The following is a 22,226-nucleotide window of genomic DNA, read 5'->3' on the forward strand; positions in this document are numbered from 1 at the left end:
AGTCAATCTGTTTAAAGTTATTTTTTTTCAGTGCATAATGAAAGAGCACTTGACTTCCCGCTATCAGAGTGCAGATGAAATATATATCCCCATAATATAATATGCCAGTCACAAGACGAAAAAATATGTAGGCCTACTTGTCATTAAAAAAAAAATTAAAAATTGTGGTAGTTTCTCAAACTTCACTGATGTGTACTCCTCATACTTTTGCCTTCAGCTGAATCCACATTACGTTTAGGTAGTAGAGCCTATGTTGGGTTCCACACGGAAGTTCACCAGTTGTAATAATAAAATCTGAAGTCATCTTGTGGAAGCTGGTAGCGGAATACTAAAATGTTATTTTTGTTTTTTTATTTTTTGTTTTTTGTGTGGTTTTTGACATCGTTGTTTATCGCGAGTCCAACACAGCCTAGTGCTGAGATGTGCTGTAGGTGAGCTTGAAAAAAAGGAGAAGAAAAAACCTCGTTCCTCTTTTAGTGTGGCAATTATGAACAAAGAAAAAAACTTATTCTGCATTTCCAAGAAATGTGGTTGTGCTGTTATGTACGAATGATCCATCCATTAATGGTGAGCTTGTAAAATAATGTCCATAGCGGAATACCCTTAAAGCATATCTCCCACTCTTTTCTTTGTATATGATACTTCTATGTTCACAATCTGTTGGTGTTTCAGTGTATGAAGTATTCTGTATAAAAAAAAACACCCCTTCTATTACTACCATGCAAATATTTGGGTCAGACAAATTATCTCTTTTTACACATATTTCTGGGCTCGGCTCATACAGCACGGAGTCTGTAAAAAAAAGGTGTTTTGTGCTATTTGCGCTTCAAGGGCTGCAGAAGTGCAGTGCATATTTCTGCCCTAGGATCATACAGCACGCAGTCCGAAAAAGAAGTGTTTTTTACTTCTTGAGCTTCAAAGGCTGCAGTAGAAGAAAATGACTTAATTTCATTATGGCTTTTAGAGGAATGTTATTTTCTGATTCTTCGGAACAAATTTAGTGTTCTCCTTTCTCTAATGCCAAAACCCGCTAGTGATATCTGTGTGGCGCTTTGGTGTTTTAACATGCCAAATTTGAAAAAGTATAAGACACCTCACGTAAGAGGGAAGGGGTAGGATACCTCACATCAGATCCAGTGTTCTCGAAACAATAGTCCATGCACCTTTACCACTGTCCGAGTAGTTTTACTCCCTTCGTTTAGAATGCACTTCAATGCGGCATTCATGTTGCCTTCTAAGTCCCTCAAATTCGTTTCTGCCATTTGTCTGTGTTGTTATATTCACTGTATGTTGTTCTCCTTGGCAAAATGATGGTGGAAATTCTCGAAGTTCAAGTTGTTTTGGGCCATTGTTTTGTTCCTTTACAGTTAGAATTAAAGGAAAAATAATGAGATATCCGATAGTCCAGAGACCGTTATCCAGTCAAGCAAACTGCTTATCGATAACGGTCTCCTCCACCTGTATTCGTTAAGATATGATGAATGAAAATTAATGTACGTTCGTATATTATATGCTCGTCATTACGTCAGTACTTTCAAGTAGGCCTACTCTTGTTCATATTTTGATGAGAACATTGTTGACTTTGTCACAATGATTTCATTCTGCACAAGTGGAGAAATAAAATTAACTGAAAGAAGACTATAAAAGGAAGACCAAAGTTGGCTTTTACAGTGTTAAATAAATATGGTAAAATAAAGTAGCTGAGGTTTCACCGCAATCTGACATAGACAAAAAAAAAAAAAAATGTAAATTAGTGATATCGGTCGGAACCACACCTCATGACATAACCAAACTGGAAGAAATGATGACGTCATCACTTCAATTTACGCCTTCCATGTTAGATTGTTTTACAATAAATGTTTATGAGTACGATGGTTCCGAATATTACATGAGCGTTCAAGTTCAACCGCTCTATTCAACGACGCGAAGCGGAGTTATAACATTCGAACCGTCGCACGAGTGATAAAGCATTGAACATGTTTTATACAACACACGACACTGTATAGGCCTGGACTAGACCAAGATAGATCTAACGTTAAACCTATCTAGGAGGAGAACTAAAAGTTAGGCCTAGACTAGATCTAGATCTCGCTCTATATAGGTCTTGCTTACAGCGCAAAACGGGTGCCTATGCATCAATGCTTTATACGATACACAAGTTAAGTGTGTCCTATAGGATCTACTGAATCGCTTGATTAACCGTTCAAGAGACGTCTATTGCACTGTCATTAAGAGTGAGCTTGGGATAGCCAGTCTTCTGAATGTCATGTGACCAACATTCATCCAATCAGATGGCAAGGAGCTGTACATGTGTTGTATAAGGAACTTTATATACCTCTGTTGCTGTGTATCACGTGAGGATTATTTCATTATGTGTATTTCGTATAACAGAGAGAGATTGTCCTGTCTTCTAACTCACATTGTTCATTTTCCCCCTCTTTCCCATTTTCTATACACCATGTAGCTCCCGTCAAAACATCACAAAAAACATGATTTATATATGCAGATATTTATAGAGAGATCTAGAGAGATCGTATCATTAAGAAGTGAAGGCGAAGACCTTGAGGCGATCTAGAAATCTGTCTGACATAAAGCAATATATTACAATGTCGTACAGTTGTGAGTGGAATCCATCATAAGAAAAGACCCCCCCCCCCTCCCGAAAAAAGAAAAATGGGTGGGGGAGAAACACGGTACTGAATGGGCGGAGGGTCTATGACACACATACCTTCCAGACGACACATATTCAATGCAGCAGACACTCAATCAAAAATACAATGGCGCCCACAGAAGAAGACGAGGAGAGAAAGCCAGTAATGGCGGGCAAGGACGAGGTTGCATACAATGCAGAAGATCTGTGCCAAAAGTTCAACCCCATTGATGTGATGTCTGCATGTGCACTCTATAACAGTTACCGGAATTCTCGTGCATGAAGTCAAGTGATTTCTGTCGATGCAGATCTCTACCTTACAGAATTAGTGTGGATAGCAGACATTGGTGAAACATTCAAAAAGGAAGATACTGTTAGGAGTCCAGTAATCAGGCATTGCCACAATACCATCAAGAGAGAATTACAGTCTCTAAAAGTAAAACACAAAAGCTGTAATCACCACAACATTCGCTACAGAAACTTTTTATAGCGAATAGAGCGGACTTTTTTTTTTCGCGGCATGAGACTTTCACGAATTGCCGCCAAAGAAACATTCTGCGTATACTACAAGTACTGGATTGTGTAGACAACCCCCCCCCCCCCAAAAAAAAAAAAAAAACAAAAAAACAAAACAAAAAACAAAAAACAAAAAACAAAACAAAAACAAAAACAAAAACAAAAACAAAAACAAAAACAAAAACAAAACAACAACAACAGCAACTTTCAAAGCATTTTATTTTCGCGAATCAGGTTTCATGAACGAGGAAATTTATGGTTTTTACAGTTATAGATGTTTGCGAGAGTGTTTGGGATTTCAAGGGGATTTGAGACGTTGACAAAAAGAAAAGAATGAAGGGGTATTGATGATCTGTAAAGACCGGGTAAATATAAAGGCAGAATAGATCAATGGAGCTACAAAATTACAATAGCTTCATGAAAAGAGGGGGGATGATGTGCTTACACCCAGCATAGAACACCACGTTTGATTTCCCTTGATCATGCGTCGAAATAAGAAGTTCTTTGTATGCCTTCCGTGAGAGGTTCATTTATTAAGAACCAGAATGATTCTCAAGTCTACAGTCCTATGTGCTACATGTCAATATGACCCCCCCCCCCTAAAAAAAAGAGAAGAGAGTGGTGTCTGATGGTTCATTCTTCAAAAGTAATTAGCATTTGAATTATATACCTTTTGCCCGATGTCAGACCGTTCCTTGCACGAACGCAAACCCAAATAGAAGCGGGGATTATCCTTTAATATGTAAAGCACATTACATCTCTTCAACACATTCTCCCCGCCTTACACGCCCCCTTACACAACGAACGATGAGGGATTCTTGTATTTGTTTTGCTGTATGTTCTTCTTGAGAACTCTATCAGCTAAAATAAAAAAAAGGAATGAAAAAAGGGACAATAAGATCTCCTCTTACAAAGGCGCAAGATTTAATTTCTTAAACGAAAACTGAACAAAAAGCAAAAGTCCCGCTGGCACTGATTGTGTCGAAGTCATATGCTGCGCCCGTGTGCGTGCGTGCGTGCGTGTATGTGTTTGACTTTTTAAAAAAAAAAACTTTTTTTATGCATTCATGAATGGCTTACGATTTGACTTTGCAGAGAGGGAGCACCAGCCCCCTTCCAAACATGAATGACTCTAATTATCCCGACATGATGTTATTAACCGACAGTAAATAGAAAGAGGGAATAAAAGGAAGGAGAGAGAGACACCAAGAGGTGGTGGGTGAGGGACGGAGGGAGGGGGGGGGGGGGGGGCGGTAACAAGGGTAAATTTACTGATGCTGTTTGTGCGACCATGCAGAAAAGAGAAGTTTCAGTGCGTATTGACTTTGACGTTTGTTGCCGCCGCAACATTTTCAGACGCATTATTCGTTACCCAGCATCCACAGTGGCGGGGTTAATTACTCAGCAGTCGGGTGCCAGGTCTCCAGTATTGGAAGGAGCACATCCTTTTGCTGAATTGTAGGCATTTTTTAACACACGAATGTGTTCGATTTGCTGTCGTATTCGAACCAGCACATCATCCGCCCATTGAACTTGCGAAAGAAGAATTTTCCCGACGTGATTTCATACACCTGCTTATTCCTTTGTTTTTCTCAGATTTGATTTTCTTGGAGAAATTAAGAACACCAAAATGTCTGTTAACAGACTCGTGCAGACGACTTTTACCGCGCCTGATTACGTGGTGCTGGCTCTCATGCTAGTGATATCGGCTGGTATCGGCGTGTATCACGCCTTCACCGGCGGCCGCCAGTCCACCACGGAGGAGTTTCTCATGGCCGATCGCAAGATGAATCCGATACCGGTATCGATGTCCCTGGTGGCCAGTTTTATATCGGCGATTACCGTCCTCGGTACCCCCGCGGAGACGTACGTCTCTGGCTGCATGTACTGGCTGTATGGGATCGCTTACATACTCGTTGGCCTGGCGACCGGATCGTTCTTCATCCCGATATTTTACAATGTTGGCGCCAAGAGTGCAAACGAGGTATGTTACCGATAGTCAGCCTCGATCCAACGTTCCTATGTTTTGATTGGAGATACAAGAAAAGTATTCACTGCAGCAACGCTTAGAAACCTAAGCGACAGATATGTCAAGCTAATTCCAAGATCACTGTCAAATTCAACGAAAAGAGTGACCCCTTTTTTTTAGGTATGTGTATTAAAGTAGATTGGTGCGTAATTCAACAAAACTTTCCTAATCACCTGACTGTGATACCGACTACTCACAGCTCTCTCTTTTCTTTTTGCTCGTCCTTACATTGTCCTTAAAGGGGAAGGCTAGTAACTGATCAATGGAAATCAGTGGAAATGCTGGGAGATGATTGTTCCAATCCTTATGGGATTCATTCAAGAGTTCATTGTATATATATTGTTGTGTGAAAATGATTTGCTTCAGAATGGTCTCATATTCAAGTAATGTGCAGTTTAATGCTTCCAGGTTAGCGTCCCTGGTCAGTGACGGAGCATTAATCTGCACATTACTTGAATATGAGACCGTTCTGAAGCAAATCATTTTCACACAACAATAGATATACAATGAACTCTAGAATGAATCCCATAAGGATTGGAACAATCATCTCCCAGCATTTCCACTGATTCCCACTGATCAGTTACTAGCCTTCCCCTTTAAGACGTGCATTTCTCAGCACTGCCAAAGATACACAATTCATACATATCACTTATGTTATCGGGTCTAAAACCACCATCATCATCACCGTACTTTGTAATATATTCACTTTATATTCACATGCTTTACATTATCATTACGACATAATACGCTACTGTCTTAAATTTAGGAAAAATTCTTCGAGCTCAGCACGTATGAAGTGCAAGCAATTCAAACATTCAAAATGTCGTTACTTTCTCAGTCACGAAAATTGCTCAAACATTTGCCCTATAAACCTTGAATGTCATCGCATTCCTCTGGGAGCTCCAATGTGCAGAGATATAGATAGAGCAGATTGTACAAAAGTTGTTGGACTTGTTGCTCCAAACATGCACACGGAGAGTTGGAGGGAAGAAAGGATCTTCATACGGAGACTCCACTCGGGATATGATTATGAAACCCATGAATATTTGAAATAATGACGTAAGATTCTTTCCTTCGAATTGCCAACTCGAAAACGTCTGCACAGTATCTTTAAAAACTAAATAACTACTTACAACTTAAAGAGTCTGCGATTAATATTTTACCTGTGCAATTTAGGTCAAAATTCAGCAAAAATGTTGTCAGCTTTGAAATTATGTATAAGTCTTCAAAATATTTTCATCAAGCATGTTCCTAACGAACTGAAATACAGATAAAATATTCAAACTTTTGGAACGTGACGAAAACAAAACAAAACAAAAACTTGGCAATTCTGGGTCCCTTGAAGTGCATTAGACTCACTTCTATTCTTGTACACCCAAATCACGCACATACATAATGCATACACACACAAATAAACATAATATAAAAACTCCTTTTGGAACGTGACCTTCGAGGAAAACAGAAACAAAAACTTGGCAATTCTGGGTCTCTTGAAGTGCATTAGACTCACCTCTATTCTTGTACACGCAAATTACGCACATACGTAATCCGTAATGCATACAAACACATACTTACGCAAATAAACATGATCAAAACAACATGGAAACTGCTGTGCGGAGATCATCAAATATATATATATATATATATATATATATATATATATATATATATATATATATTCTAAAAGAGGGAAGTCAAGTGTTCTTTTATCATACAAGAAAAGTGAAAATATATTGAATTTTCCTTATATTTGTTTATATCGTTGTACACATGACATCACTAGCTGTAATAGTCTTCTCATCCAGCAGTGACTGAGCAGAAACTTCAAAAATTTGTAACTTTTGAACGGATTGTCCAATTTTCCACAAACTCTCACCGATGTCTTCTACTAATATGGCTGCATTCACTCAATCCACATGTCTATGAAGGTGAACTTGTTCTTTAATCTATTCCAGGGGCGTCACCAGCTTTTTTTTCAAAGGGGGTGCGTTTTGACACACACACACACACACACACACACACACACACACACACACACACACACACGTTACTTAATATACAATTGTAGTTAACATATAAACTGATCATCCTTAAATCCCGAAATCACTGCCTGTCTTATTCTTCTTAACCAAATTCAAAGGACAACACCATCAAATTTACTGTTCTGTTTTGTTTTTCCTCACAAATGCTTAATTGATCAATATCCATTTGCTTCGATTACCAATAAATTGTAATAATCATCTCAACACATATATTGACACAATTAATTAGAACTTCACATTTTCATTAGAAAAAATGACGTAATTTATTGCGGTCGATCAGAATCACAAGAGCCCGTTTAGAAATGAGTCATTTCAAGCAAGTCTCAATGAATTTTGGTTGATATATTTCCAGACACGGAGTATAAGTGGCTGCTAATTGGTATCGTGTGTTTGTTTGTTTGTTTTTTGGTGAAGAGGGATCGCTCTATGAAAGTTATTTCTTCTAATAATAATAATTGGCACAATAATCAATGATGCACTTTTCATTTTAACACTGTCATTTGTATCACATGACTTTCTCTGCATAATCCATTCCAGCGGCGTCGCTCCGTTTTTAAGATGGTGGGGGAGGGGAAGCCCAAACTTGGAGTTGGAATATGTGCGAGGGAGCGGAGCAGCACTGATTTTATACATATCTATTCTACAGTGTTTACTATTTACCAACCGTACCGTACGGAACACGTACACGTTTGCGTGTACGTGTACATGTACGACAAGGATGTAGGGTCTATATGTGCAGCACTTTACTTCTAACCAATCCAAATTGAGAATGCGAGCCCAAGTGCGAGCCTCAGCCTCAGTTCACCGGCTGCGTCGCCCGCTGCGACCAGGCCCCAGTACGTACAATCACGAGCTGCCAGGCCCACGGGTGCCTGACTCTATACTAGTCCTGTCTTCACGTACGTTACTTGTCTATAAAATGCATACCGGTATGGCAACCGGGGCGTCGATCCTATCCCCCCCCCCCCATAAAAATTTTGGAGGAGCAAGTATATCATCCCCTCCCCACAATTCCCGAGATGAGAATATTTTCTTGCTTAATTTTATGACAGAAAAAAGAAAGTTGCCCTCATAAAGATATTGGAGGTGCAAGCATATCTTTTTGCCCCTCCCATAATTGATAATTCCCGAGATGAGAAGATTTTCTTGCTTTTTTTTTAACAGAAAAAAAGTTGCCCCCAAGAGAATATTAGAGGGGCAAGCATATCATTTGCCCCCCAACATAATTATAATTCCCGAGATGATTTTCTTGCTCTTTTGATAGAAAACTGTTCAAATATTTTACCCAAAGTGTGCACCAGGTTGCTGAATTTAGTCAATTCTAAAAATGCAAATCTCTCTCGTGTGGGAGAGGGATACCCCTTCCCACACCCTCCCCCATTCGGTCTATTTTCTAGGACTTAACACACCTTTTTAATGACAGATTTACAAATGTTTCACTGAAAGTGTGCGCCAGATCTGTCACTTCACTTCCAAAAAAAAAAAAAGAAAAAAAAAAAGAGAAAAAGTTCCGTCGTGCGGGAGGGGATAATCCTTTCAATTAACCCTTTCCCCACTTGATTTCGCTTCATATCATTAGTACATTAAAAGTCTTAGGGAGTTGAGAGCTTCCCAAATTCCAAATGTCTTTATGAGCTATTTTCATTTGAATTCTAAAGATGCAAAAGTTTCCTCGCATGCAGGGGCATCAATCCCGGAGGACAAGGGAGCAAACATGTCATTTTGTTCCCCTATAATTCTCGAATGAGGAAAAATTGTTCCTTTTTTTAATAGAAAACTGTCCAAATATTTCACTCATTGTGGAACGGATTGTTGAATTTCAATTCTGAAAATGCAAAATCTTTGTCGCGTGGGAGGGGGATACCCCTCCCACACCAGCCCCGTAAGCTCTCCATCCATACACTTAGCAAACTTGGTGGATTGACAAATTTCAGAATATTTCATCAAAAAGCATTTTGATATCTGTCACTTTGAATTCAAATGTATTCAAAAGTTCCCGCATCTTCTTTAATATAGTTCCCCCCGCTTGGTTCCTATACCCACAGATTAGTACTCGACACACAATTGGTGACTGACAAATTTTCGGAATATTCCACAGAAGTGTGCATCAGATCGTTCTATTTTCAATTCTAAAATTGGAAAAGCTCCGCCGTGTGGGGGAGGGCTACCTCCTTCTACACTCTCCCCCAGTCAACTTTCATGTATTTCTTTGCCCATACACAGTGATGTTGCACTCGTGGAACAAGGGCTGAGATGTCGCTAGTAAGTCAAGCAGTTATCTTTGTCCTTTTTTTAATAGGAAAATAAAACCAAAATTCACCAGAAGTGTGCACCAGAACGTTGAATTTCAGGTCTAAAAAATCAGGTCCAAAATCTCCCTGGCGTGGGAGGGGGGAATACCCCCTCCCACACCCTCCCCCGCTCGGTCGCTCCGCTCCCTCGCACATATTCCAACTCCAAGTTTTTGCCTCCCCCCCCCCCCACCATCTTAACAACGGATCGACGCCGCTGGAATAAACACGATACCAATTAGCAGCCACTTATACTCCGTGTCTGGAAATATACCAACCAGAGTTCATTGAGACTTGCTTGAAATGACTCATTTCTAAACGGGTTCTTGTGATTCTGATCGACCGCAATAAATTACGTCATTTTTTCTAATGAAAATGTGACGTTCTAATTAATTGTGTCAATATATGTGTTGAGATGATTATTACAATCTATTGGTAATCAAAACAAATGAATATAAATCAATTAAGCATTTGTGAGGAAAAACAAAACAGAACAGTAAATTTGATGGTGTTGTCCTTTGAATCTGGTCAACAAAAATAAGACAGGCAGTGATTTCGGGATTTTAGGATGATCAGTAATGTTAACTACAATTGTATATCAAGTAACGTGTGTGTGTGTGTGTGTTTGTGTGTGTCAAAACGCACCCCCCCCCCCCCCTTGAAAAAAAGCTGGTGACGCCCCTGGCTAGTCAAGCAGTTATCTTTTTCCTTTTTTTAATAGGAAAAAAACCCTAAATTCACTAGAAGTGTGCACCAGAACGTTGAATTTCAGGTCTAAAAAATGCAAAATCTCCCTGGCGTAGGAGGGGGGATACCCCCCTCCCCCCGCTCAGTCGCTCCGCTCCCTCGCACATATTCCAACTCCAAATTTTTGCCTCCCCTCCCCCACCATCTTAAGAACGGATCGACGCCACTGGAATGGATTATGCAGAGAAAGTCATGTGATACAAATGACAGTGTTAAAATGAAAAGTGCATCATTGATTATTGTGCCAATGATATTATTATTAGAAGAAATAACTTTTATAGAGCGATCCCTCTTCAACAAAAAACAAAAAACAAAAACAAAAACAAACAAACAGACTTGCTTGAAATGACTCATTTCTAAACGGGTTCTTGTGATTCTGATCGACCGCAATACATTGCATCATTTTTTTCTAATGAAAATGTGACGTTCTGATTAATTATGTCAATATATGTGTTGAGATGATTATTACAATTTATTGGTAATCAAAACAAATGAATATAAATCAATTAAGCATTTCTGAGGAAAAACAAATCAGAACAGTAAATCTGATGGTGTTGTCCTTTGAATTTGGTTAAGAAAAATAAGACAGGCAGTGATTTCGGGATTTTAGGATGATCAGTTTATGTGTTAACTACAATTGTATATTAAGTAACGTGTGTGTGTGTGTGTGTGTGTGTGTGTGTGTGTGTGTGTGTGTGTGTGTGTGTGTGTGTGTGAAAACGCACCCCTTTTGAAGAAAAGCTGGTGACGCCCCTGGAATTAAAGAACAATTTCACCTTCATAGACATGTAGATTGAGTGAATGCAGCAATATTAATAGTAGAACACATCGGTGAGAATTTGTGGAAAATTGGACAATCCGTTCAAAAGTTACAAATTTTTGAAGTTTCTGCTCAGTCACTGCTGGATGAGAAGAATATTATAGCTAGTGATGTCACATGTGTACAACGATATAAACAAATATAAGGAAAATTCAATATATTTTAACTTTTCTTGTACGATAAAAGAACACTTGACTTCCCTCTTTTAGAAGGCAGGGGGAATAATATCACCCTTAGCATACATCAGTGACAAGTCAAGGAATTGTGCATTTTTTTTTTTCAAAAAGTAACATTTTGTTCTCTTTATATTTTAATTTTATCGTTCTACGCATGTGACATCATACACTGTAGCAGTTTTCTCGTCCAGCAGTGACTGAGCAGATACTTTAAAAATTCACAACTTTTGAACGACAAGTCCGATTTCCCCCAGCCGTTCATTGATGTGTTGCTGCATTCACTCAATCCAAATGTGTATGAAGGTGGACTTGTCCTTTAATGGTGCAGAAAGAATTTAAAGCTACAAGCAAACTTAACCCGTTCAATACTGAATTCAAAATCCATATAGACTTGATCCTTGAGTCTCAAGGAGGAAGTGGAATCGGAAAGTAGTTGAGGAACAAAACACCGATGGATATGCCTCTCTGGTGTAAAAAAGCGTGAGAGAATATATTTTATTTTCTCACGTTTTGCTACACCAGTCCTTAAATTCAGATCATTGTCTCCCTGTTTCAAATTATGTTTCTTTGCACCTGTTACACAGTCAGAGGTCTTTCTACGGATTCATACTTATTTCATGTTTACGGAACATGACAATTTTAAGCCACGGATGAGAATGATCCCATGTATTTTCACTCCATTGAGATATTCTGTAAAGCAAAAAAAAAAAAAAGAATAAAAAGAAAAATGAAAGAGCAGAAACAATAACGAAAAAAGACGCCCTATTTGCACTCATTCCCGTCTTTCGGTCCTTTGATAGAGTAGCTTAGCTTACGTGTCAATATTGTCTAGAAGCCAACACTCTGTAAGACGTGTAAACGGTTTTGTTCGAATAGGCAGTTTACTGGCAAAAAAAAAATGGAAAAAAATATATATATCAAACAAATATCTTTTCTTTGATACCACAGCTCGGAATGACAGGGGGACGGAGGGGGGGGGGGGAGGGGAGGAGGTCTGTGAAGCACCTAAAAGGCCCCTGACATCCACTTCTGTAAAGTAGACTTCTGCTAAATTTTATAGGTCTTCACATCACAAATGTACAACAATGTTTGATCGAACTGGTGTTCTTATCATTTTTTTTTCATTTATATTCCCCCATTTTTTAAACACGCTCTAAACTTCATCTCTAAGAATCATGACCTGTATGTCGATATTTCGCAATAGTGACGTCAGTTTTAGGAGGAACGATTTCGAATGGGGGAAGTGTAGCCTTCATCATCCAACCCGTCATTACAACATGTACAATATCTGGATGCAATATCCATCACAAGACAGCCTTCTTACAATGCCGCTCCACATCTTTTCCTGTCATACACTCAATCCTGGGACATTCCACTTAAAATTTGTATAAGTGTGTCTCTGATAATAGATGAGATGTTGTTCTGTCTGTCTTGCTGACTTTAAGTATGTTCACTAGTCAAGGTGTGGTGCAAAACCCCTTAAAGCGTTACGATGCTCAGTTCAGCTGAGTTTACTGTTAGTGACATCCTGAAAGACATGAATCTCGTCACCGACTTCCACCAACCAAAAATCACCGGCGACCCCAAAACCGAAATTTCCCCAAATTTTCACTGATGACAATAGTTGTCGGCCTGTTTTCATGGGGCATGCGAACAATTTGCAAAGAACGCAAACTTCGATAGGGGGTGAAGTCCACCAATCATATTATTCTTGGCTGTACAAGGCTCTTAGACGTCTTCCATTGTTCTCTGGCGTCTTGCTATTTCTGAAGGAATGGAAAAAAAAAAAACAAAACCTTGCCAACCACAGCCAACGTTTCAAGCATCATGAGTCGTGATCGTGCTGCATACTCGTGATTTGTTGGTAAAAAAACAAAACAAAACACACACACACAACGTATGAAAAGCTTCGTCACATGCAAACAACTAACACAAGACGCGTGCGATGTTCTCAGAATCTGCGTGTAACGCAAAGAGCTTCTGACAGTTTGGAGAATATCTTGAGTATGTCTCGAGAATGCATCGAAAACAGGAAAGGTCATCCAATCGCAGCGAAGGTTGTCCGATCTTTTCTCGACATATCCGCGAAATGTTCGCGAAGTCACTACTTCATGGACAAGTCCACCTTCATATACATAAGAATTGAGAGAATGCAGTAATATTAGTAAAACGCATTAGTGAAAGTTTGAGGAAAATCGGACAATCCGTTCAAAAGTTATGACCTTATTTAAGTATTTGCGCGGTCACTGCTGGATGAGAAGACTACTACAGTGTCACATGCGTACAATAATATAAGGAAAATAAAAAGAAAATTTAACAAAACTTTACTTTTTGAATAAAGTGCACATTTCTTCAACTTGTTACTGACGTATGCTAAGGGCAATATTATTCCCCCTGCCTTCTGAAAGAGAGAAGTCGAGTGTTCTTTTGTTATGCGAGAAAATGGAAATATATTGAATTTTCTTTATTCTCTCTTTATATCGTTGTATATACAAATGTGACATCACAAGCTATAGTAGTCTTTTCATCCAGCCGTGACTGAGCAGACACTTCAACAATTCATAACTTTTGAACGGAGGGTCCGATTTTCTTCAAACTCTCACTGATGTGTTCTACTAATATTGCTGCATTCACTCAACCCACATGTCTATGGAGGTGAACTTGTCCTTTAATGAACGTTTGGATCGCACGTTCAGGGGCCAAATCAACACCTATGAGGTCTGACGTACAGATTGTCCTTCACAGAAGTGTTCGGCTTCTGACTGTTTACATTTTATCGGGACACATTCGGAGGAAAAAAAGAATCTGCGAATGGTGGAGGGTGCCATTTTTTCGACATTGGCATTCTTTGTAAAGTATAATTTGCGCGCCCAGTAAAATCAAGCCCTTCCAACTGGTTGCCATTTGCAAATCATTTCGACGAACACCTTCCAAACGTTTTGCGATCTGCAAAAAAAAAAAGATATTAGATGAGCGACTTTCAAGACCATTCTAGTGAGTGTGACGTGTCGCAGATCTTGTAATAATTTTGCATATTTGGATATGTAAACTAAATGAATAAAATGAAAAGACATGAAATGGTTGGTCAATGAGGAGTCTGTTCGCAAAAACCGATAAGTCCGTATTTGCTAAATGGAGATATTTGCGATTAAAGGTCAAGAAAAATAGAGAGAATAATAAGAAAAATTTTGCTTCTTTTGACCATAACTTCAAAATTGTTTTCAAATGTACCTTTATATGTAGTGACCAATATATCATTTAAAAGGTATTATTTTGTACTTTATGACAGAGATCGTACTTCAAAATCTTCAAAAATGGACTTATCGGTTTTTGCGAACAAACTCTTCTCATGTTTGTGCTGCGCGCGGTAGCCATGTAAAGATTCCTAGCGGGTACAGATTTAGGATGCATCAGTTTTCCAATGTGTCATTCATGGAACAAGTCAGCACAGCCAAAACCGTACCCACCCAGACTATTCTACGTCATGGGTTTTCCCTTCTGAATTCTAGCACACTTGCAGTGGACAAGTTGGAAGAAGACGTTACTGGGCAAGGCCCATGAGGGCGCTGTCTAATGACTGCGAATCTTATGGTAGAGCAGCTGCTGGAAATGGAAACAAGGGGAGAATTTCGGAAGACGTCGTCAACTGGTGTCATCTTTAGTTTGGCGGTGATTTGCTCATGATTTGTTTTCTTTAATTGTCTTGGAAGCCCCGTCATATGCACACGACGTTCGTAAGACCTACCAGCGATGTTCGCAAAAATCTTCGTGAAACCCCGAACAGTTCCCGACAGTTTATACACCTAACACGCGTGAACATTCATATAAACCAACAGACAACGGAGGGAAATGAAAGAGAGAGATTAAGGAAAGAGAACAAAAGGAGGGAAAAAAGGAGAGAAACACGATTAATCGAACTCAAGCTTGGTGAAAAGTGTTCAGTGGTTCATATCTTTTGCATTTTTTTGAAAAAGCATAATGCAGGTTTAACTTCGTACGTCTATCAAAGCATGTTTCTTGTTGTCATCTTAGACATATGACATTAGAACTAGGCGCAATAGAGCCAGCTCCAAAGTACATTCTGTCTGGAGCATAATTATGAAAATGTATTCGAATACTTTAGTTGCTTTTATGATTCATGGTTTTTGGGTATCAATGTGGGCATGGATCGATTTATTTGGCCAGGAAAATATGTGTAAATAATCATAGACTGCAGTTAATATCAATTTATTGTGTCCTGGTACTTGGATGACGACACTCTACCAATGATCATTTTAGAAAATATCAATCATATTTATTTCACTTGGCGCGGCATCCGCTTGGTAAATGGGAGGCTAGTAACCTTTAATTTGGCAACTGGTTGTCGACCGCAGAACTCAATGTTTCGGGCTAGCTATCACTGACGGTAAGTCCTGAAAAGGTCGGCGGCATTCGGCGACCAGTTGCCATGAATCTCGTCAAGACCTATCCAGTTGACGACGTATTGACTACAAAGTTTCAATTCGTCAAAATGCAAGTTCCTGAGGGTGCAATTCCAGCCGTTGAGGGCGCCATACTGTTTACCCATCCATGCATTGTGTGAGCGATAGTCAGAGTCAAACATTAAAAGCAATAATCAGACATGTAAACATTATGACATCGCAAGTATAGCGTTGGCGCTGTACAGCTGCACGGCCCAACTCGTCCGGCACTTTAAGCTGTACGTTTCCTACGGATGACACGTATTACTTAACTGCTAAAATTGTACTGGTTGTTGTTGTACTTCTTGTATTCACCTGATATTTGATAGGCCAGGATTTCTATGATAAGTAGTTACCTGTTGACCCATGCATCACAATTCAGTCAAATGAAAAAGCACAATTCTGACTCTCAGTCGCGGTTTCATTTGGAGCTGTCGTGGCTCCTTTTCTCCTGTCTTTCTTTCCATCTTTTTTCTTTTCTTTTTTCTTTCTTTCTCATCTCTTTGATGGATTGTTGTGCTATAGAAGTGTAGACTATAATAATAATAATAATAATAATAATAATAATAATAATAATAATAATAATGATAATAATAATAATAATAATGACAACAATTATACTAACAACAGTAGTAATGATAATAATAATCATCATTATCAATAATACTGTTATTATCATTATCATTATCAGTCATTTAAGAACTACGGTCCGAATCCCGTCGCGATAGTGGTAGTACGCCTTTGAATGACTCTTGGTCCTCATTTCCAATGATATTCCTTGAGGAACTGAGACCCAGTATATCGGTCTTTGCTAACAATTATCATATGAGCAGTTTTATTCGCTTTCTTTAATAGGGTCGTGTTATATTGTAGATCCACATTGGAAAACTGCAATTGCATCGGGATAGTTCCAACTTTCCTTCAAAAAAAAAAAAGACTGATGAGAGCTCAGTTCATGTATAGAAATATTTAATGATATTTACAGATGTATTTGTACATTAATTTTGCTCAGCAAAAATCTTTGCAGTATATGCATGTATTGATGAAATCTATTCTTTTTCACTGAAAAGACAGCTTGAACTAACAGAATGTGTGTATTGTATGTGTGTAAAAGAATGATAAAAGCGTTTTTCCAAATTATTTTCTTTAGTTCTTCTGTAGGTTAAAGAGGTTAATGCAGTTACATCACAAACAAATCAGTAACTATGGCCATAGAGTCTACATCAGCTGACTACAAGAATAAAACGACAGCTGGGGGGGGGGGGGGGTGGGGTGGTACAATTCTACGTATGTTCGATACCTACAAATGATTCGGAAGATACGAAGTTTCCTTAATATTCTGGTAGGTAACGACGTGTCTTGGTAGGTAATTGCTAGATAATGGTTCCTCGTATAAGATAAGGAATCTGTGGTAAAGGTAAAGGCGTTGGAGAGCCAAATACACCGATTAACGTCAACTTGGTTATCTCTTTACCACCTCCCCACCAAAGACATAGACACACCGTTCCGCCTAGCATCGTTGCGTAATTTTTTATGAACAAGATAAGGAAAACTGGGTTTATTCTTAAATACGGCCCTATGACAAGCCTTTTTATCATTTAAAGTTATTTTCTGAATCACGAATTCCGAATTGTGATATATATATATATATATATATATATATATATATATCGGATTTTAATATCACAAATTCAATTTGTGATATCAAGAATTGAATTTTTGATATCACAAATTCCCGTAAACAGGGTAAGTGTGGCACATGAACTTAATTTATGATACCAACTTCGCGATATCGGCTTCATTAGAAAATATTTGAACCATGCCTTGATATCCTCTAGGCTCGATTTTGGAAACTTTGTCTTATTTAACTTACCACAAACTCAACTCTCCATGCTACAGAGGCTTCAAAATGCGGCAGCACGCATCATTACATTATCCAAGAAGCACACTCACATCACCCCTATTTTGAGATCACTTCATTGGCTACCAGTCAAAGATCGCATTATTTTTAAGATTTTACTTCTGACTTTTCATTGCATTCAGGGCGCTGCTCCTCAGTATAACATTGACTTACTCCATAGTTACATCCCTGCTAGATCTCTACGCTCATCCAACTCCGGTTCTCTGATAATTCCAAGATTCACTACAATATGGGGCACACGTGCCTTTGGCCATGCTGCTCCCACCTTATGGAATAATTTACCTTCAGCCGTAAAAGAATTGTTCTTCATCAGACTCCTTTAAAAGCAGTCTAAAACTCACTTGTTTAAAACCTCAATTTGACTACTCATTACATGTATTTGATATTTGTATGTCCTTTATCTCCTTCACTTTCTCTTCCTTCCGCGCCTAGAGCACTCTGCAGAGTGGATTTGGCGCTATATAAATCATATCAATTATTATTATTATTATATCAAGACATCGAATTTCTGATATCACAAATTAAATTCGTGATATCACAAATTCGAACTTTTGTTATAAAGAATTAAATTCGTGGTATTACTAAATGACTTTGTAATATCACTAAATGAATATGTGATAACACAAATTCGCGTTCTTGATGTAAAAATAGGTTTTACATTACAAGCTAATGGAAATTCGTGATATCACAAAGTCGAATTTGTGATATCACTATTTTGAGATTTTGTTATCAAGAATTCTTATTTGTGATATCTAAAAATCGAATTACTGATATCACAAATTGCATTTTGTGATACAAAGGTGTATTACGAATTGAATCTGTGATATCAAAAATTCGCTGAGAATTCGAGCATGTGTTGTGCAGTAATTCCACTGTGAATTCGAGCTATAATTTTGTGCAGTAACACACAGCAAATTCGAGCGTTAGTTAAGTGCAGAAATTAAGCTGTGAATTCGAGCGTTAGTTTTTGCGCAGAAATATGACGGGAATTCGAGCGTTAGCTTTGCGCACAAACTCAGTAGTCAGACCACGACTCTCTGAAAAGCCTTCGCATTTATCGTACGCGTATGCATGGACCACGCGGACGTGAATACGTAACGAGCTGGGAGACCACATAGAGTCCCTGTAAATCTAAACGAAATTAGCAATCTACATGTTTTATACATTGATAGAATGCTGAAGAGCTGAACTTTGATGAAATTTGACCACTTGAAAGGTTATGACATATGAAATATACTGAACAAGGAAATTATAAAACATGAAATTTGAATATTTTCATTTTTCTTTGGGGGTACACTAGATCAATGAAATAAACGTGGACCACAATTGAAGAGGTATAAAATGAAAGAAGAAATATCATTCTATAAAAACATAATGATTTTATGTGGACTGATTCTTGAACGGGTCAGGTTGTCGAATAAATCATCGCGATGTACAATTAATTTTTGACGAGATTTCAGTTTGCCGCGAATACGCGTACCTGATTGGTTAATTCCCTCTGAGTGGAGAGTTGAACGAACTTTCGCGGAAGGACAGTAAAAGTGTGCTGTACATACAGTAACACACTAGGGGGTTCACACATACGCCAATTAGCGGGATACAAATCTCGAGATTTGCATCGTGATCGGTATCTCGAGTTTTTTGTATGTGTGGACGCAAAAAACCCGAAAATTACCGCGATCAGCGTCGCGATGCTAACCCCAAGAAATCTTGCGCTAATTTGCCCCGCGCCGGTACGTGTGAACGGTCGGGTCTAGAATCTCGAGTTTTTATATCCCATCATGCAATGCGCACATCACAACAGCGAGGCCTCTGCGAAGAGGTCCTTCACCTCTTTGGAGTACAACAACAACAGCGCGCGAACCACACCACTGACGCGCAAAAAACAATGGGCAAAGAGCAGCGCAGGCAGTGAAGCGCGCTGTATGACCCAGTTTGCAGGTTTGACTGTTATCTCGATCGGCAATTAGCGGGATAATTCTGTCCGTGTGAACGGTTGCAAAAAACTCGAGATTTCGAGCGCGATCGCTATGAACGTGTGAATCGATCGACTGTGTGTAGATGACAGTGTAGGACAATAGCCGGATTCACACGTACAAAATAGCGGGATGACGATCGCGCTCCATATCTCGAGATTTTTTGCAACCGTTCACACGCTCCAAATTAGCGGGATAGCGATCGCGCTCGGAATCTCGAGTTTTTTCTTTTTTGGTTCTTTTTTTTTTTGCAACCGTCGAATTCCCTGTGTTTTGATGCACAAAGCTAACGCTCGAATTCGCTGCTGAGTTTGTGCACAAACGCTCGAATTCCAGTCGTATTTCTGCACAAAACTAACGCTCGAATTCACATTGAATTTATGTACAAAACTAACGCTAGAAATTGAACGTTAATTAATGATATCACAAATTGGAACTAGTGATATCACAAACTGGATTTTTTGATATCTTAAAATAAATTTCTTGATATCAAGAATGTTAACTCGTGATATCTCGAATTGACTTTGTGATATCACAAATTTGATTTTGTGATATCCAAAAATACGTTCACATGATAAACCATTGGGTATTCGTGATATCACAAATTGAATTTGTGATAATCAGAAACTCGATTTTTATGATAGCAGAAAATGGAATTTGTGAGATCAGAACTGTGATTATTTTTAGATAGTAAAAAGGCTTGCCATACGGCCCCTACACTGAGGGCATTCTTGATAGGACGCTGCTTTTAAAGATCAAACGCGATTTACTGGAGAACGTCTTACTTCTACATCAAATCAAGGTCAAACCGACACGCACTTAACTGGAAGATTCAACGTTAATGGACAGGTGACTGCGGGATTGACAATGTCCTGCTGATAAATTCCTTATTAATGGTCACAAAAAAACCATCAATTAGGCAGAGTACAGGAGCAGCATAAATCATTGGAACAGTCGAAGAAGAAACTTGGTGATGACAGCAGTTTGGGTTAGTAATACTAGGTGGTTGCGTTTAACTTCCAATAATTGCAGAGCGAAGACTCCATCAAATGGAATATATCTCATTGAGACAAGCTTCAGTTTCCTCATTTCATGAACATCCGGAGAGGATTTGGGTTTTCAGGGATTACACTGATGCTCTCCTAGTTACATCCATAACACTGAAGGGCTGATTTTTTAGGAGGTCGTACCGCACTGCATATGAGTGTTTCATACAAGCTGGAGTCCCTTCATCTTTGGTAAGGCACGGGATTACTGTTTTACGCTTACTCCACTGGATGTGTTGCCATAGGTTTGATTGCATACTTTACCAAAAGCTACAACGAGAGTCAGGACGTGATATAAAGAGAGTGGTCTTTGCAAGTGCTGTGAACAAGGTATCATAGTCGATATGTCTTTTTACGACGTCGGCACTTTCACCGCGTGGGATTATGTCGTCCTCGCCATCATGCTGTCCATTTCGGCCGGTATCGGAATCTTCTACGGCTGTACCGGCTCACGGCAGTCGACGACCAAGGAATTCCTGCTGGCAGACGGCAATATGAACATGTTTCCCGTGGCCATGTCGCTGGTCGCCAGTTTCATCTCCGCCATCACCGTCCTCGGGACACCGTCGGAGATGTACCTTTACGGCAGCATGTTCTGGCTCTTCGGCTTTGCGTACATAGGGGCAGGCCTTGTGTCCTCCCTCTTTCTTCCGGTGTTTATGGGAATCAACATCACCAGTGCTAATGAGGTAGGTTTCCCTGCAAAAAGTCCGGTGCTAAATATTAAACGCCGAGCTGGTGTTAAATTTCCGGTGCTCATTTATGGTGCTAGTTAAAAACCTCCTGATGTTACTTCAAAATATTTTTTTTTAATAGTTTCTTACTTACTCTTCTTCTTGTTGATTTTCAACTTCAACAAGATGATCAAGAATTTTCCGATGAATTACTTGATTTAAAAAAAAAGTGTGAACACACGTACACCACATTAACAGCAGCAATATCAAATCAACACCAAGCGGTATCATCATTGAATCAACACCAGCGCAGTGTCAAAAATATCACAAGCTACAGTGTCAAAATAACACCACGAAGTGCCGGGTGAACACTTTTCAACACCATCACAAAATACTTTCTACACCTGTGGATGTGGTCCTCTGATGACACTTGATCGGTGTTAGATTTGACACCCATGGTGTTAAATCGAACACCGGTGTTTTTGCATACAGTGTTGTTGTAACATCTGTAGCTGAGACTTACCGAGTGTTAAACGGGTAAACATTTTCTGTATCACTAGTGAAAGCGTTTATTGTTGCTGGTCTCCTCTTCCCCCTCTCGCGAAGAACTTAACCCGTTCCTTTCTGGAACCCGGGTATAGACTCTGTAATATGTTAATGGGGATTTCATATATCAATATGGAAAGGGTTAAATCACAGGTATAAAGGACAAGCATTCAAAGAACGATTGGAAAATAGAAAACATAATGGAACATACTATTTTGAAAAAAAAAAAATGCTGACATTAACATCAACATGGCTACAAGGAAAGTCACAAAGATATTTCTCTTTTCTACCTGGAAAACTGGCCATTGAAATGTCTTGATAATTTTGTTGAA

At 39.0% G+C, this 22,226-nt stretch overlaps 1 protein-coding gene across 1 annotated transcript in view; it reads left to right on the forward strand.

Moving 5' to 3' along the window:
* The first annotated feature begins 2,777 nt into the window (after positions 1-2,777).
* The window catches only part of LOC139724690 (sodium-coupled monocarboxylate transporter 1-like), a 68,651-nt gene continuing 49,202 nt past the window's right edge, over positions 2,778-22,226 (forward strand). The window contains exons 1-4 of the mRNA XM_071635812.1: positions 2,778-2,887; positions 4,763-5,150; positions 14,781-14,862; positions 21,014-21,363. Coding sequence (XP_071491913.1) covers positions 2,778-2,887; positions 4,763-5,150; positions 14,781-14,862; positions 21,014-21,363 — 930 coding nt within the window. The remainder of the gene's footprint in view (positions 2,888-4,762; positions 5,151-14,780; positions 14,863-21,013; positions 21,364-22,226) is intronic.

The sequence above is a fragment of the Diadema antillarum genome, unplaced genomic scaffold (assembly GCF_040938485.1).
Source record: "Diadema antillarum isolate AM-2024a unplaced genomic scaffold, OU_Dant_1.0 scf00000226, whole genome shotgun sequence".
In the NCBI taxonomy this organism is placed as follows: domain Eukaryota; kingdom Metazoa; phylum Echinodermata; class Echinoidea; order Diadematoida; family Diadematidae; genus Diadema; species Diadema antillarum.